The 17,031-nt window shown below is 46.3% G+C and overlaps 1 protein-coding gene across 1 annotated transcript in view; it reads right to left on the bottom strand.

Moving 5' to 3' along the window:
- LOC147750565 (hyaluronidase PH-20-like) overlaps nucleotides 1–17,031 on the bottom strand; it is a 135,938-nt gene that overhangs the window by 84,800 nt on the left and 34,107 nt on the right. The window contains exons 2-3 of the mRNA XM_086929627.1: nucleotides 2,868–2,957; nucleotides 1,394–1,806 (exon numbers count right to left, since the gene is read on the bottom strand). Coding sequence (XP_086785753.1) covers nucleotides 1,394–1,806; nucleotides 2,868–2,957 — 503 coding nt within the window. The remainder of the gene's footprint in view (nucleotides 1–1,393; nucleotides 1,807–2,867; nucleotides 2,958–17,031) is intronic.

The following is a 17,031-nucleotide window of genomic DNA, read 5'->3' as shown; positions in this document are numbered from 1 at the left end:
GCTTTAAGCTGCGTTATTTCAATGTGATTGTGTTGTAAGGTACTGTGGTTGTGTTACGTTTTGTATTGCCTGCTTCATTGTGATGTGCAATAATTGTGTTATCCTTTGTGTTTGTTAGTATTTACAATATGCTCAGTTCTTTACTCTAGATGAGTCAACACATTCTGCAATATTTCCAGCAAAAAGCAGCATACGGTTTGAACATCTGTGTGACAAGCAGCATTTCATCACTGTCTAAAGTGGTCAAATAACACTGCTCGAGGTATTCAGGTACTGAAGACACCAGTCACACTAAAACTGTGGCAAAGATGTAACTCCTCTAGAGCTCACTTTATGGTATCCGGCCCTATGGCCTGGGTCGTAGTTTTGGGCTAACTGGTGTTATGAGAGTTGAAGAGGTGGAGCAGCACTTTTTTTTTACCACATCAGACAGTTGTGTGCTATTATTTGCACTGAAACTTTAAAGGAATTGCTGCTATTGGCTGGAAATGTAGCAGCACTTGCTAACATCTCTAAAGTACTTAAGGAGCGCTACAGAACCCAACTCTACAAAATAAAGCAACCTATTGTAACTAAAAAAACAAACAGGGCACAAAAGAAAATGACTGTAAAACAAAACACAACAGTATAGCACAACATAGCAACACAATGCAATCACTTAACAACAAAACCGCCACAACAAACAAGCACAAATATTATTTTCACACATTACTAACTCTGCAAATCTGAATTCACAGAACAGCAATAAAACATTGTTTGCACCGAGGATGGCTTTACTTGCACCAACGAGTGCCATGCAAAAATGTCCTGTGAGTTTGACCTTTGTTATCTGGTTACTGTTTTTAGGTCGAGCCTGAGCGCTGCTCTGCGAGGCATGCTGTATTCGAGTATGGACTTGGAGCTTTGCCCACTCTCTGCACATATATTTCATTGGCTTGTGTCATTGTCCTATAAATGCTGGCTTCTGATTAGTTAATAGGCTTGTTAGTTCCTCCTTAGTACCGCCTTTTCGTCATTTGTAGATACCCATGAGGACTGGCCCTTTTAATTCTGTTGTTACCTGGTATGTCTGATTTAGTCTGTAAACACTATTTTTTAATGAGTTTTTCCTACTGCAGACACGAAATACTTTCCTGCAACAGACAGCCCACCATGCGCTCCTTCACTTTCCAAGCAGCCCGGGACAATGGCGGCCGCTTATTTGAAATTAAATAGGTCTTGAATTTACAAGAGTTTGAGCTAATGGCATTATAAATGACAATGCATTTTATTTATGTGTTAATTATCAAAACAGATAAATGAAAGGCATTGTCATGTACAATGCCAATAGCTTAAACTCTCGCAAATGTGAGACCTTTGGAATTGCAAATGCTTGTTGTAGATGTGCACTGACAGCATTTTACATTCAAAGAAGATCGACTCAAAGAGATTCATTTCTTTACCTGGGCTTGCTGTAATACAGATGTCATCCGATATACAGATGTTCATGTTTGGGGGTCTGTGAATACGGCCTTCGTGGTGGCAATTATATCCTGCATAGCAGCTGCAGTAGAATTTCTTAGCCATTTGCTGAAAATCCTCCACAGATGGACGTCCAATGACGGAATACTTCCCATGCATTCCTGTCCTGATGAAGATGTTGTTTGGGTTCAGGTGCAGATAGTCATTGGTGTTCCAGTGCTTCCGCGTGCAGGCCCCCTTGCCTTGGCACAGGACCTGACTGCACATCTTTGCTGCCAAGGTCACATTGATGATGTAGGGATTTAATACATGTTGTAGGTATCTGTCAAGCGTTCTGCATGTTCTCTGTGAAAGCAAAACATTATTAATAAGTCATTTGGATGATACATCAGAAATAGGTGTTTTGATTGAAATGATACTGTTATTTCAAAATATACCTTTTGGAAACTTGCCTCTTCTGTTCTCTTACCTGGGTACCCTGCCTTTAGACTTCCTCTCCCCCTCCTTGCTGAACATTAATTTGCTATTCAGATAAACCCTGTAGGGGCTAGCCTAGGAGAAGAATCTACTTTACATTCAATATAGAGTGTCCCATGGGAGCTGAACAAGACTGAGAGAGAAACGTCCATTAGAATGGAGCTGGAATCCCTCTGTGCCTTAACAGCGCAGGCAATAGAATAAAGTTGTTATAATGTCCTATACATTGAGCCGTTTATACGTGTATTACACTCTAATATACATATATTACCACTGAGTTCAGGATTGTGTCAGCTGAAAGTTTCTCCCTATGCTTCAATAACAATCGTCATTGTACAAATCTCATATGCAGCTTCCAAGGTACCCTCAGAATCTCTCAAGCATGATCAGATCCTCACAGCATCACATGCCATCCTCATGAGATAACTGCATGCCCAAAGATATTAACCACTTGTTTGTGGATACTGGATGAACCTAAGGGGGTAAAGCCCACAATCTGGCCTTTCAGCGTAAACAGTAGTCTAATGTTTTCACAGAATACAAATACATATGCCTATACATTGCTATTTCTGACCTTTAAATACACCGGGCAGTTAATTATTCTTACTGTTGATTTGTTTTGCTACCTCAGTGGGATTAAGGGGTGTCTAGGAAACATTGGGTACCATATTTCATTCTTAGCTGTAGCAAGAATTGCATGGTTGTGAGCTATCTAAGCCTTGCAGTGGGAGCGATCTGGGAATGACCTAATGGTGGTGATGCTTGTGATAGTGTCCCGTCGTTACGAATACCCCACCTCCACTCCTGAGCACATATTACTAAATACCTATTCTCTGTCCAAATAAAAAAATTGCAATTTCATCTAAATAGTTCTATTTGTAATGTATTACAAAAAAACAAAGTAAACTGAAATAAGTGATTTGACGTACCACACTCTTTGCAAAACCAAGATCGCCCCACATCACAACACCAGAGACGCCCAAAGCCACGCTTTCTCCAATAGTGTGTACGAGGTCACCCTGGAAATACAGTGGTTTGATAAACATGTGGAATACCATTGGTCAAATAAACGTGCTAGACATTAGTAACATGACAGCATGAAAATGCATTATATGGCAAACATCAGAAGGCATTAGTAGCATTACAGCATGAACATGTATTATATGGTATAGACCAGAAGGCATATTTAACAAGCATTAAGATCTGCTAGGGTAACCTATCCCCAGACTGCATAATAATTACAGCTGCTACAATTAGGCATTTATTCTCTGTCTGGGCTAGGATAAGCACAATGCAGAGCTAGTTTGCTGTAGTATGATATCTATATTATAGATCTAGACTGCTCGTGCTGATCTGTATGGAGCATATGGTAAAGTCCAGATTCACCTCTAGTCTGTTCTATTGTGAGTCATACAGCCTATATATCATAAGAGAGTTGCAACCTCCAACCTCCTATAGCATGATATGCCCAACTAGTGCAGAGAGTTCTGCCTAACCTCTAGCCTGTTGCATTGATTTCTGTATGGCTTCTATTTGTATTTTTGTGGAGCTCTTTATTCTTAAATATGTGCACAGTATGTAGATAGTCTTGTGCACCTTCATACTGAAAGCAATTGAATTACAATGTATCCTTATAAATAATAAATGCTTCGCATATTCAGTTGTCAATACATACTTTTTTAGGTTTAAAGCATTTTATTATTAAGACATAAAAAAACATGGGGAAGGGGAGTGGGAGGTCAAGGTTACATACAGTACAATGAGAAGAAAAAAGAAAGGAGACATGTTGCAGCAGTTCTGTCTGAGAGGGGGGAGGTCGGTGGTCCAGGAGGGGAAAAGAAGGCATAGACTGTAAGGCAATAAGACAGTGCGCACGACCCTCCTTTAGTCCCTAACCTCCCAACCCAAGCTAAGCACGAGTAGCGTCTTGCAACACAGCGAAACATAACACAGTCCCTCCCAGCCCCCCGTCCCCAGGAAAGGAAAAAGAAGAAAACAATACCCCAACATCCCCGTCCAATAGCCCATAATAGAAACATCCACCCCAAACAACCTACCCCCATCCCCCAATCCCCCCAATCCCATCCCTCTTAATCTGCTGGGGCCGCCGGCGGCGTCAGCCTAAGATGGCGCAGGTATCTCGGACATGTGAGCTCACGAAATTCCGTGGACAGTAGTGCTAAGAAGGGGTGCCAGAGTTCCTCGAATTGATCTATATTTCCAGCCACTGTGAGCGACATCTTCTCCATACCCAGTACCTGCCAGAGCCTATGTAGCCAGCCAGTGATAGAGGGGGCAGTGGGGGTGCGCCAGTGTATAAGGATATTCTGAACCGCTGAGCCCAGCGCGATAGCGATCTGCCTACCCCTGCGGGACTTCAGCGGGTACATCAAGTCGTTGGGGAGGCCTAGCAGGACGTATGCCGGGAAGCGCGGGAGCTCAATCTCAAAGTGTCTGTCCACCTCATCTAAGACCTCTTTCCAATAAGCAGTCAGTACCGGGCACTCCCAGAGAATGTGTGATAGAGTACCCTCCTGTCCGCAGCCCCGCCAGCATCCTTTGTCGGCGAGTTTATGCATCTCATAGAGCCTCTCCGGGGTGTAATACCAATAGGTGGACACCTTGGTAAAGGTCTCCGTCAGCCCAGTGTGGTACGCAGAGTGCCTCGCCCGATACGCGATCCCGTTCCACTCCTTGTGGCTCAGGGTCCTGCCCAACTCTCTGTGCCAGCGCTCCCTCCCCGGATTGTGATAATGAAACGGCGGGGGTTGAAGAAATTTATACATATCGGTGATAAGCTTGGCATCCGAAGTCCGGGTCACCAGCCACCGCTCGTAAGGTGTGATTTGACGGGCTGCGACGTCGCGCACTTGGGGTTGGAGAGCCCAGTGACGGACCTGCATGTAACGCAATCTGTCTACCTCCGTCAGGCCAAATTCCTGTCGGAGTTGTTGGAAAGGAAGCACACCCTCCGGCCCGTAAATCTGAAAAAGCACCCTGCAACCTGCACTCACCCAGTGGGAAAAAGCTCCCGGTTCTAAGCCCGGAGTAAAGTCGGGGTTACCAACTATGGGCGTAAACGGTGATGGGAAGGTAGTGAGCTCACGGAGCTCGCAAACCGCATCCCACACTCGCAGGGGAACTCGGGTGACAAAGGAGGCGTAGAGATTAGCCGGGCGATGTGCGCGCCGCAGGAACGGAACCTCTTGAAGGGTGCGTCCCGCGACCGCCTGATCTTGAAAGAGCCAGTGCTTGTCAGATTCCCACCTGCTCCATTCCACCAAATATCGGAGTTGCGCCGCTTGAAAGTACTTCCGGAGATCCGGAACACCAAGACCCCCTGCCTCCGGGGCAAGCGTGGAGAGAGCCCTCTTCATCCGAGGCCTGCGGCCTTGCCACACGAAACGGGAGATGTCAGCCTGCGCTTGCTGTATCCAACCCACAGGGGGCTGGAGAGGTAGAGCGTGAAAGAGATACAAGATCTGAGGCAGCACCGTCATCTTCACCGCTGCGATACGGCCCAGCCACGAGAGCGGGCCCTTGCTCCATCGGCCGAGTTCCTCCTTAATCTTCATGCTAAGGGAAGAGTAGTTAGCTTTGACCATTTCAGGCAGCGAGGGTGCAAGCAGGATCCCCAGGTATGGCACCGTGGATGAGGACCACTGCATGGGAAAAAGACGCTGGAGGTCTCTCCTGGTGTCCGCGGAGAGCGACACATCCAGGGCAGCCGATTTAGACATGTTCATTTTAAAGCCGGCCACGCGTGCAAAGGTGTTCAGTTCCTGGACGCAAGCAGGGAGTGACCGCCTGGGGTCATCCAGGGTCAGTAGGACATCGTCCGCATACAGGCTAACCGTATGGGTATACTGGCCCATCTTAACCCCAATAGCGTCCGGATTGTCGCGGATCCTCTGGGCAAACGGCTCCATGTATAGGGCGAACAAGAGCGGCGAGAGGGGGCAGCCCTGTCTCGTACCACGCTCAATGACAAAACTTCTAGAGCTGTGCCCATTGACCCGCACCGATGCTGATGGTCTCTTATAACAATTGAAGACCATAGTGCGGAACTTCTCGCCGATCCCTAGTTTCCCGAGAACCAGCTCGAGGTACGGCCAATGAACTCTATCAAAGGCCTTCTCCGCATCAACCGACAGTAACATCCGTTCCCCTGGGACGCGCGAGGCCTTCTCTAACACGTGCGTCACTCTTTTGGTGTTGTCGACTGTCTGTCTACCGGGTACAAAACCAGCCTGGTCCGCTTCCACCAGGCCCGGTAGGTGCAGTCCAAGCCTGGCCGCCAGGATTCCCGTGTAGAGCTTAAGATCGACATTCAGAAGCGAGATAGGCCTATACGATCCACACAGGGTCCGATCCTTCCCGGGTTTCGGAATAACCGACACAGTTGCGGAAAGAAGGTCCGGCGGGATAGCCCCCGGTTCGGAGAAAGAGTTGAAAAGGCGAGCCAGGATAGGCGCCACAGTGGAGCAGAAGGTCTTGTAGAACAAGGCCGTGTAGCCATCCGGGCCCGGGGCTTTACCGTGTTTCAATCGCGCTATAGCGGAGATGACTTCCTCCACATGGATGTCCCTCTCTAGGTGGTCCGCCTGGGCGGGCTCTAGAACCGGGAGGGTCACAGACTCCAGATAGTCCTCCGCGTCCCCCGGTGAGGAGGGCTCCGCGGCATATAGCGCCTCGTAAAAGCTACGAAAGGAGTCCGCAACATCCGCGTCTCCGGAAACCGGAACCCCGTCAGCACCCACTAGCTCCTTCACTACATTGCGTTGCTGCGCAGCCCTGAGCCGATGGGCCAGTAGCTTACCGCATCTGTCCCCGCCCGTATAAAAGGCATGCCTCAGACGCAGCGCCGCGTATTCCGCCCGGTCTAGGTCTAGCGCAGAGAGGAGTTTCCTTGCCGCCCTCAGTTGCCTCCAAACTCGAGGAGCTCCTGTTCGGCGGTGAACCTGCTCAAGTTCCCTGACTTGCGCCGTCAGTTCGTCCCTCTTACTTTGCCGCTCTCTGTTCTCGGCCGAGGAAATAGAGATAAATTCCCCCCTGAGGACCGCCTTCAAAGCTGCCCACTGTGTCGCTAGTGACGTGTCGGAGTTGCCATTGTTGGTTAGATAATCCCGAGTGACCTCCTCTACTCGCTTCACCACCGACTTCTTATGTAGAAGTGTGTCCCGAAGCCGCCACATCCCTCTGGAAGGGTAGGCCGCCGGCCATGCAAAGACTCCAGAAACCGGTGCGTGATCGGACAGGGACAAGACCCCGATGTCTGCCGCCGTGGCAGCCGTGCGCAGCGGTCCGCTCACCAAGAGGTAGTCCAACCGCGAATAAGTGCGGTGCGCGTGGGAGAAATAGGAATAGTCCCTATCGTTGGGGTGCATAGCGCGCCAGAGGTCATGCAGATCCATCTCTGCAATCCGGTCTTGCACCGCTCGGGAAAGCTCCCCCGTCTGCGGGAAGCGCTGGGCAGACCTATCCACAGCCGAGTCGAAGACCATATTTAGGTCTCCCCCCAAGACAATATGGCGATCGGGCGAGGCAGTGACGTCCACCAACACTGATTCCAGGAAACGATCCTGGTGGTCATTCGGGCTGTAAACGGAGCCAACCGTGAAGGCGATACCCCCAAGTCGCATGCGATACACTAGGAGCCTCCCCTTTTGCTCGGCATATTTGTGCAATACCTCGCCCCTGAAGGAGCTAGCTAAAAGAATGGCTACACCTGCAGTCTTGGTCGCTGCCGAAGAGAAGAATTGGGTGGGGAACTTGGCTGAGCGCAACCTGTGACAATCTTTGGGAAGTAGATGAGTTTCCTGCAAAAGGCAAATGTCCGCCTGCGTCCCCTCTAGCAGGGAAAGGATCGCCCTACGCTTCACAGGGTTGTTCAGACCCTTAACATTAAGGGTCACTATCTTCAAGGATGGCATCGCTCCCAGGGGATCGAAGCGCTATGCAGCAAGCAAGGGATCAGCGGAGGGGGCGCGCGGGGCAGAGGTGCAGGGAAGGCCAAAACCGGCCTCGCGTGAGTTTGGGCAATATCGGACGGAACCCCACCAACAACAAACCAACTCCGAAGCCCTCCCAGAACCAACCCATGGCAACTAGCCAAAACCATAAACAAAGAAAAACACCCCATTGTCTCAGTCCAGCCCAAACGGGCGAGTCTGCAGAAATCACTCAAGTGGACGTTCAGCCACTCACCTCCAACCGTCCCCCCCCAACCCCCAGCCCCAACTCAGCATCGTAGAGGCTAAGAATCTCTCCCCCCGGAGTGAAGTTAGGCCGTCATGGCCACGCCGTTGGATTCAGGCAAGTTCCTGGCCGCCGTCCTCAGGGCCTCCTCCATATCCGCCCTGATGGTAGGGGAATCAGGGCGACTCGCAGTCGCCGGCGATTGTCTCCTCCGTGATCTTCGGCGACTCCGTCTCTCCGAACGTCTCCATGCGGGCGTCGCTCCGTCTTCTTCCGTGGCTGTGAGTCCCAACACCCCGCAGATGTCTTGGAGGGAGCGCAGCTGATGTAACACCCCATTCCATCGGAAGATAAGACGGAAGGGGTGACCCCAGGAGTAGGGCGTCTCATGCTCCCGCAGAAAGTCCGTAGCGATCCGGAAGGACCTGCGCTTCTGCAGTGTGATGGCGGACAGGTCCTGGTAGAGCGCCACGGGCCGCTCTCTGAAGGTTAAAGGCTGCTTCCTGCGGGCCTCTGTCATGATGCGCTCCTTCAAGGGGAAATCAGGCAGGAACGCCAGAATATCAGGAGGGGGTGCCGATGACTGGCGTTGTCGGCCCACTCTATGTGCTCTGTCTATTCGGATCGGAAATTCCGCATCTTCTCCCAAAATCTCCCGGAACAAGTCTTGTAAATAGGCCACCAGGTCCGTTCCCTCGTCCGCGGACGGGACACCTCGCACCCGTATGTTGTTCCGCCTGGACCTGTTCTCGAGGTCCTCAGAGTGGGCCTGGAGCTCGACACACTGCTCCCGTGGCCGGAGCACGTCTTGCTGGCGATGGACTATCTCCTCATCTCGGCGCTGGGACGCCGTCTCCACCGTGTCAACACGTTCGCCAAGGCCCTCCACCTCCTTGCGCACTTCACGGACCTCACTGGCCACCTCGTTCTTTAGAGTCTGGAAGTCGTCTTTGAGGGAGCTGAATAAGTCTTCCATAAAGGACCTCGTGACCGGCGGCTCGCCTCCAGTTGCGTCCGTCGAGGCCCGGGAGGACCCCGGCGACGGTTGTGTCCTGTCCCGCAACTGCTGGGCCCTGCTGAGCATGTCCGGCAGAGTGCGGTCTCCCCTTCTCGCGCCTCCTCTCCCAGTCATCTTGGCCTCAGCAGTGGGCAAGGCTCAGTGCCGGCCGCCGTAGATATGTCCAGTCGCTTGTGGGCGCCAGATGTGGGGACCCTGCCGAAGACAATGGTGATGCGACCCAGGCGACAAAATGGCGGCTCAGGCCGGGGCGAGTCAATCACAGTGCCGACCAGGGCGGCAAACGGGGGCCAAAGTCAGGGTCTTCCAGTAGCACACTCCCCAGGAAATTAGTTCAGGAGCCAGGGCGAGAGTGGGCACCCGCTCGGCAAAGGCGCGGGTGGAGGTCGCCAGCTCCAGCTCCTCAGTGACAAGATGGTGGCAGGGTGGGGCCCGGGAGAGCGGCCCAGGCCGGCAAGACCACCGGCGACTCCCGGGCCACGGTGGGCAAGGAAAGTTCAGAGCCAGTGTCTCACAGTTGCACCGGAGGATACACCCAGGTCGGCCGCCGCGCAAATGCCTCCGTCTCTCGCCACTGGGTCCGGGGTCCACGTCGCATCATACACCGATGTCGGTAGCGAAGGGGCAAAGCGCCAGCGAGGGCCCAGGATCCGCTGTGCATCGGTGACACCAGTCACGTAGGCTTCGGCCGGATGACTCTGTTGCTCTATGGGGCACGTCGGGTCCGATCCCTCGGGATCACCAGCTTTCAGCACCCGGCCCAGCCGAGGCGCTCGGACAGCACCGCAGTACGCTCCGCCTCCCAGGCTCTCCTCCGTACTCCGATCTTCGAGGAAACTTTCGGGGTACTTCCTCCAGGGCGATATGAGTCAAAGTAGCATCAGAATGTGCCCCAGGGACTCCGGCACAGTCCCCTCACCCGCAGAGCTACTGCGGGGGGAGAGAAGCGAAGAAATCGGGGCTCGAGCTGAGCAGGGCCGGAGGAGCTACGGGAGGAAGCGTCCGCTCACCCCGCCATCTTGGCCACGCCCCCCAATACATACTTTTTTAAATAACATTTTATAAAAATAGTAATTAGGGAGGTTTTTTCCCAGAAGGTACTTAATGGATGGCACACTGTTTATCTAAAACTAACCTATCTTGGTTGTTTCAAGGAAACATCCAAGAGAATCTTGGATTTTTTCATTGTGGATGGGAGAAAGAAGCTGGATGGAGGTGGTGGGAAAAGTAGACACATGCTCAGTGTTTGAAACTTCAGGGATTGAGGAACACAGTATTTAAAGACTGACTAATATATTCATGGGTAAACAAATCCCCCAGAGGAACCCTCTGCAGTGAAGACCAGAAACGCAACAAAAACCTCCATACTGTCAATGATTAAGTAGAAATTGAATTACCTATTTTCCCCAGCTACCTTGCACTACCACACAGAAAGCGCTCAACCAGGAGATGACATTGACCATTGATAGAGCAAGGACTCCTATAAAAGAGACTTGCTCAGACGCAATCCTCTCATATAAACCTGTAACAAAGTATTAATAATATATTGCGATACTAAAATGCTGGTAGGAGAGATATGGTTTTTATTGATTAGTTTGGTGATTTTTGTTTATCGATTTATGTTTTTTTTAACAAAACCCGTTTGTATATTGTTTTAGGTTGCCTGGAAATTCCCGGGAATTGTATAGCGGGTGGTGAATGGAAGCCACACTGCAGAGAGGTTACTCTGTTTTTGAAACAGTGTTGTGAATAAGTGAGAGTGATTGTTAGCAAAGAGTTCGCTGGTGAAACTTTGGGGTTATATTACCTAGAAAGGGTAACACTAGAGGAGTAGCAGGTTTTTCTGAATTTGGGTGAAGAGTAAACGGAAAGGTTTTACTCGCAGTGTATGAAGAGTAAGCGGAAGGTTTTATTCGTAGTAAAAGAAATCAACCATTCTTTAGTTTAATGAAACAGACAGAGTAGCAAATGTTTTTATGTTGTTAATAATGAAAATTATGATGAAAGGTTAAAGGAAAATAAGTTTATGTATTACCTTGTGAAGGGAGGGTCAGCTGCTGGAGATGCGCTGACGTTACAGCGTGCCGCGCTGGGATTGGTTGAAACAATGGGTGTGCGATTTACAGAGGTTTGTAAAGGAGGAGTCAGTAGTAAGGAGTGATACTGACGTCACGCTAGTATTGGCTAAGCAAATTTTGTAGATTTCAGCTTGATCGGATAAAGAAATAAAAGCTGCAACAGGATTGGAGAAACCTGAGTGTAAACAAAGGAACTAATTGGTTAACAAAATAGAAGCAGTAATAGTATTAGACAGTGGAGTTTGTATGTGGAAATACGATCCAACATTAATAGGGAATCACCCAGATAGGAGATATTTAGGTTTTGTAAGAGAAGAATATATAAAAAGATATTGTCCTAAAATGTGTGGTGAAAAAAGGAAAATGTTGTTTATTCGGAAAATCAATATTTACTTCAAGAAAGATAAACCCATTAAGACTGGGGAGGGAATTCTTATCCCACCACCTAAGACACCTGCCTCATTTATGATGATGTAAGGAGGCTATCATACCTCTGTGTGGTTAGAAAATTGGATCAAATATACTCAAAATGATGGAATATTAGCTTTCCCTGAAATTGGTACGTTTAATGGGTGAATTCTTCAAAATTTAAGAATGCGGATGAATGAATTAGAGCCCAGACCCAGATTAACTCAGTATGAAGCTTTAGAAGAATGGGAAGCTGAGTCATTTGATCGAGATAGATCTAGAAGTACTAGAAGTTATAGACGATTTTGCCCAAAACTAATGCGTGAGTCGCGTGAAGATCAGATGAGACAATGGAGACAAGTAATGATTACAGAGGACTGTATCCTGTATTAATGTTAAAGGAACAGTCGGGAGGCAAATGTACGGAAAAAACTAAGCATTTAAAAATGGCAGACTGTGGGGAATCAGAAGATGAGCTTATGGAAGATATCCTAACAAAAAATCCTCCACTATATTAGGAGGGACCCAGTAGAATTACTCCAAGTGCCCCTGCTCTAGAGACACCATTGGTTCCTCAAGTTATGCATGACTCAATAAATGGAAGGGTACTCCAGGAAAGGGAAAGGGAAGCAATAAAAAGAAACAGAGAAGAATACAGAAAATAACCCAATTGAGTGTACACCCTGAAGCTTTAACTATGCCAGTGACTATAGGTCCCGTTGTGCCATTGTATAGAGATAAGGGAAGTTGTCCAAACCCACCATTTATGGCCACTCCTATAATAGAACTGAGAAAGGAGAACATAATAATTGAGGATAAAGTCAGTGAATGTGAATCGTAATTTCTCTATTGGATTTGCCAATTAGAGAACAGATAAATGAAACTCCGAAAAGAGTTACCCCAAGTTGTTCAAAAGAAATACATTTAGAAACATCTACAGGAACTAAAAGTGCCACAATAGTAACTCCAGAAGAATTAGAAAGGTGGGCACAGGGAACAGACAAGCCGAATCAACAACCAAGGATATTGGACATCTTTAAATTAAAAGTAGAACTGGAAGAGATGATAGCTGGAAATGTGGGAATAGACAGGCTAAATAGGTACAGTGAAGAAGAATTGTTGTCCATATGCAGGAGTATAACTAGAAACGTAAAATTATTTCATGAAAAATTGACGGAGGTTGCTTCTGAGATGGGAATTGAAATAGGGAGATCGAAGGTATTACAGGAATCATACAGAGCAGACTTTACTGAAAAAGACTTGGAAAATATGAATATGTCTGGAAGAAAATTACAGATTAAGGAATTAATGACAATTTTACAGAAATGGGGAGAATTGGACAGGTTGAAAACTAGGTGGGCTAAGAAAAAGGAGGAAGCACAGGCAAATAGGACCACATCTGAATATTTGTTAAGAGAATCTAAAAAGACAGAAAAATGATGCCCAATGAGAGGATATGTACATGTCCCATAGACTCGACAAGATATTTTGTCATTTACTAATGACTTCCCGAAACTAAGAGAAGAGCCAGTTGAATGGTGTAGACAGGTTGAAAGGTTTGTGAAAGTTTCTAAAGATTTGTTGAAGAATTTATAAGGTCTGTTTGATATAGTAGTGCCTACAGATTTATGGACTAAATGTAAAATTACTGTTGATTGGCCTAGTGATGAATACCCAAGAGATGAAAAGATGGGAACACCTTCAGAGGAGGTAATGAAAAAATATACCCAGGTGATCACTTTCTTGAAGGGAAAAATTCCTCCAGAGTAAATAGATTGGATAAAAATAGACAGATCAACTCAAGAAATAAATGAGACTGTACATACTTATTAGGAACGCCTGCTACAAGTATTCAAGCAGTATAGTGGATTTGAGAATATCTGAGATAAAGGTAAAGGACATTTTGTGTATCGTTTTGTATCTGGACTAAGACCTGAAATTTCACAGATGATTCAGCAGCACATGTTGTGTTGGCAGGGAAGACCAATAGATGAAATACTTAAATATGCAAAATATTGCGGAGATGACATTAAAAATAGTAAAAATTGGCAGAACAACATGAGATTAAATTAAATATTCAGATTAATGATCAAGCAAAAGGATATGGACAAAATGAAAAAATGGGGGAGAACCAAAAGTAAAAATGAGTAGAGAGGAAGCAAAGAAGAAATTTCTTTGTCATGGGTGCGAAAAATTGGGGCATTGGAAAAACGAGTTTAAAAATATTCAAAATAATAATGGCCCAAATCAAAATTTAAATCCACCGAAGCAGAATGAGGTGATAATGAGTCAACCGCATCAGGTTGTTAATCAACAGAGTCAGTTACCACCTGCCCCTATGCCAAATTTTATGAACAAGCAAAGTAGAGTGCGGATGCCGGATGTCCAGGTGAAAGTGGTAAGTGATAAGATAAATTCTCTAACTTCACAATTTCTTTTGCAGAATAGTTGTTCTTTTGAAGATGAACAATGACGGTGCCTGAGGGGGGAGGAAGAAGAGTGCGTACTTGGCGCATCCTTACCGGTTGATCAATCAATCAATCAATTATTGATGGAAATGTTGAAGGAAAATACATTACCTTTTTTGTTGGATACTGGTGCTACCTGCTCTTCTGTGAAAACAGCAGACATCCCAAACCTACCCCTCTCGGGAGAAGCCATCCAAGTAGTAGGTGTTTCAAATAAACAGATTGGAACTCCAATCACAGAACCCATGGAGGTATGCATTGGTAATTTTAGGGAAATGCACAATTGTGTAGTGTGCTATTCTAGTCGAGTAAATTTGCTAGGAAGAGACTTATTGTGTAAAATGAATTGTACAATTTATTGCACACCGGATGGTGTTGCGATTCAGACCCCTGATGAAGATGGTATTTACAAATTAATGGTAGCAAAACAAGGAACAGAAGTAGATGAGATGTATTCAATGATGACAGAAGGTGACTTACCTAATGAATTGAAATTAACAGTAAATCAGTAAGAGTGGGACTTCACTGGAAAAGAAGTAGGGTTAATGACAGATGTAGATCGAGTGAAAGTGACTGTAAAGGAATGTTGTCTACCCAAACACGAGACAATACAAAATGAGCCCTGATTTTAAAGCAGGTGTCATAGCAGAAATAGAATGAATGATTGAACAAGGCATTTTGAAAGAAATAATGAGCAGTCCATATAACTCACCTATAATTGGTATTAATAAACCGCACGGGAAATATCTGATAGTGCAAGATTCGAGGAAAATTAATAAAATTGTGGTGCCTTGTTGTCCTGTAGTGCCGAACCCAGCAGTGATCCTGTATCAAATACCATGGAACGCAGGATGGTTTTCCGTGATTGATTTATGTCATGCATTTTTCTCCATCCCATTACACCCAGACAGCCAGTATCTTTTTTCATTCAAATTTGAAAATCGTATTTTTGTGTGGAATCGGGTTCCTCAAGGGTACACAAAAAGCCATTCAATATTTAATCAGATTTTGAAAAAGTGTTTAGAAACACTAGTAATGCCCAAGAATTAAATTTTGGTGCAATATATTGACGATTTGCTTGTTGCAAAAAAATTGAAAAAACAAAGAAGAGTCACATGGTCCACAAGGTAGTTTGTATGTTGTGTCGCGCAAAAAAGACCGTTAGACCTACATGTCACCACTCTGATAACACTGGGTTAGAAAAATTCCCATCAGCCCACCCTTATGGTGGAATATCGTCATGTGGGATGCATATCATAAATCCAGATCTCACCCAACGCACCTAGTGATGATGCAGAGATGGATTTTGAAAATACTCTTCCAGACCACAGTGTTTCACAAGTAGTACTGATGGAGTGCTGTGGTCTGGAAGAGTATTTTCAAAGTCCATCTCTGCATCATCACTAGGTGCGTTGGGTGAGATCTGGATTTATGATATGCATCCCACATGACGATATTCCACCATAAGGGTAGGCTGATGGGAATTTTTCTAACCCAGTGTTATCAGAGTGGTGACATGTTGGTCTAACGGTCTTTTTTGCGCGACACAACATACAAACTACCTTGTGAACCAGGTGACTCTTCTTTGTTTTTTCAATAAGTTGTAGGGGCTTGAGCTGCCTTGGTCGTTAAATATTCCCTTTTGACCGTCCTCACTCTATTTTCTCAGATTTGCTTGTTGCATCAAAGTCACAAGATGACTGTGTCATTGACTCCATTGCTTTATTATATCAATTGGCTGATGGAGGACACAAGGTGTCACCAGATAAATTACAATTCAGTCAAACAAGAGTAAAATATTTCAGACATCAATTAAAGAGAGGAGTGAGAAAGAGTGACACCTGAAAGAATAAATATTATTAAACAGATGCAGTTACCACAGACCCAGAGAGAAATCAGAATGTTTCTTAGAGTGGTAGGCTATTGTAGACAATGGATTGTAGGTTTTTCTTTACTGGCCAAACCACTAATACAAATAACAAGAAAGCGAGCAAAGGACCCAATAGTCTGGGATGATGAAAGCATGGAGGCTTTCGTGCAATTACAAAATTGTTTATGTGAAGCTCCTGCCCTAGGTATGCCAGACTATACAAAAGAATTTGCATTATTTTGTTGTGAATGAGAAAATTGTGATTTTACAGTATTAACTCAGCGACATGGTTCGATGCAACATCCAGTAGCATATTTCTCTGCTACTCGGGACCCTGTAGCATCAGCATTACCTGGCTGCCTAAAAGCAGTAGCTGCTGCGTGCATGAGTCTTGAACAACGTGAGTCCATTGTGATGGGACACCCCATAAAGGTTTATGTCCCACATTCAGTGTAAATTCTTTTAACTAGAACACAGACTCAGTACCTTATTCCAAATCGAATGACTAAGTACGAAAGAATCCTTTTGGGCGCAGAAAATGTGACAGTGATCAGGTGTACTATCCTAAACTCAGCTACTCTATTGCCTGATGTACATGGGGAAGAAGGGAGACATGAGGTTGAACATGGCTTTCTAGATGTTACTGAATATTGTACCAAACCTCAGCCAACCATACAGGAAGAGCCCCTGAAGGAATGCGAAACGAGCTGTTTGTAGATAGCTCGTGCATGAGGAAGGAGGATTAAGTGCTGCTTATGCTGTCTATACATTGGCTCGAATAGTCGAAGCATCCTATTTACCAGGAGTCAAGTCTGCACAAGTAGCCGAATTGATGGCCTTGATTAAGGCATGTAAAATTGGGAAACATTTTAGAGTAACCATTTACACTGATAGTCAGTATGGTTACAGGGTTGTGCATGACTTTGGCCAACTTTGGATGCAGAGGGGTTTCATGACTTCTTCAGGAACCCCTATTAAAAATTGAAATTCTGTGAAAGAGCTTTTAGAAGCAATACAATTGCCAAAAGAAGTGGCAGTGGTCATGTGTGCTGC

Source organism: Lissotriton vulgaris, chromosome 1_1 (assembly GCF_964263255.1).
Source record: "Lissotriton vulgaris chromosome 1_1, aLisVul1.2, whole genome shotgun sequence".
Classification (NCBI taxonomy): Eukaryota; Metazoa; Chordata; class Amphibia; order Caudata; family Salamandridae; genus Lissotriton; species Lissotriton vulgaris.
Note: the sequence above shows the minus strand (reverse complement) of the source record. Positions and strands in the feature narration are given on the sequence as shown.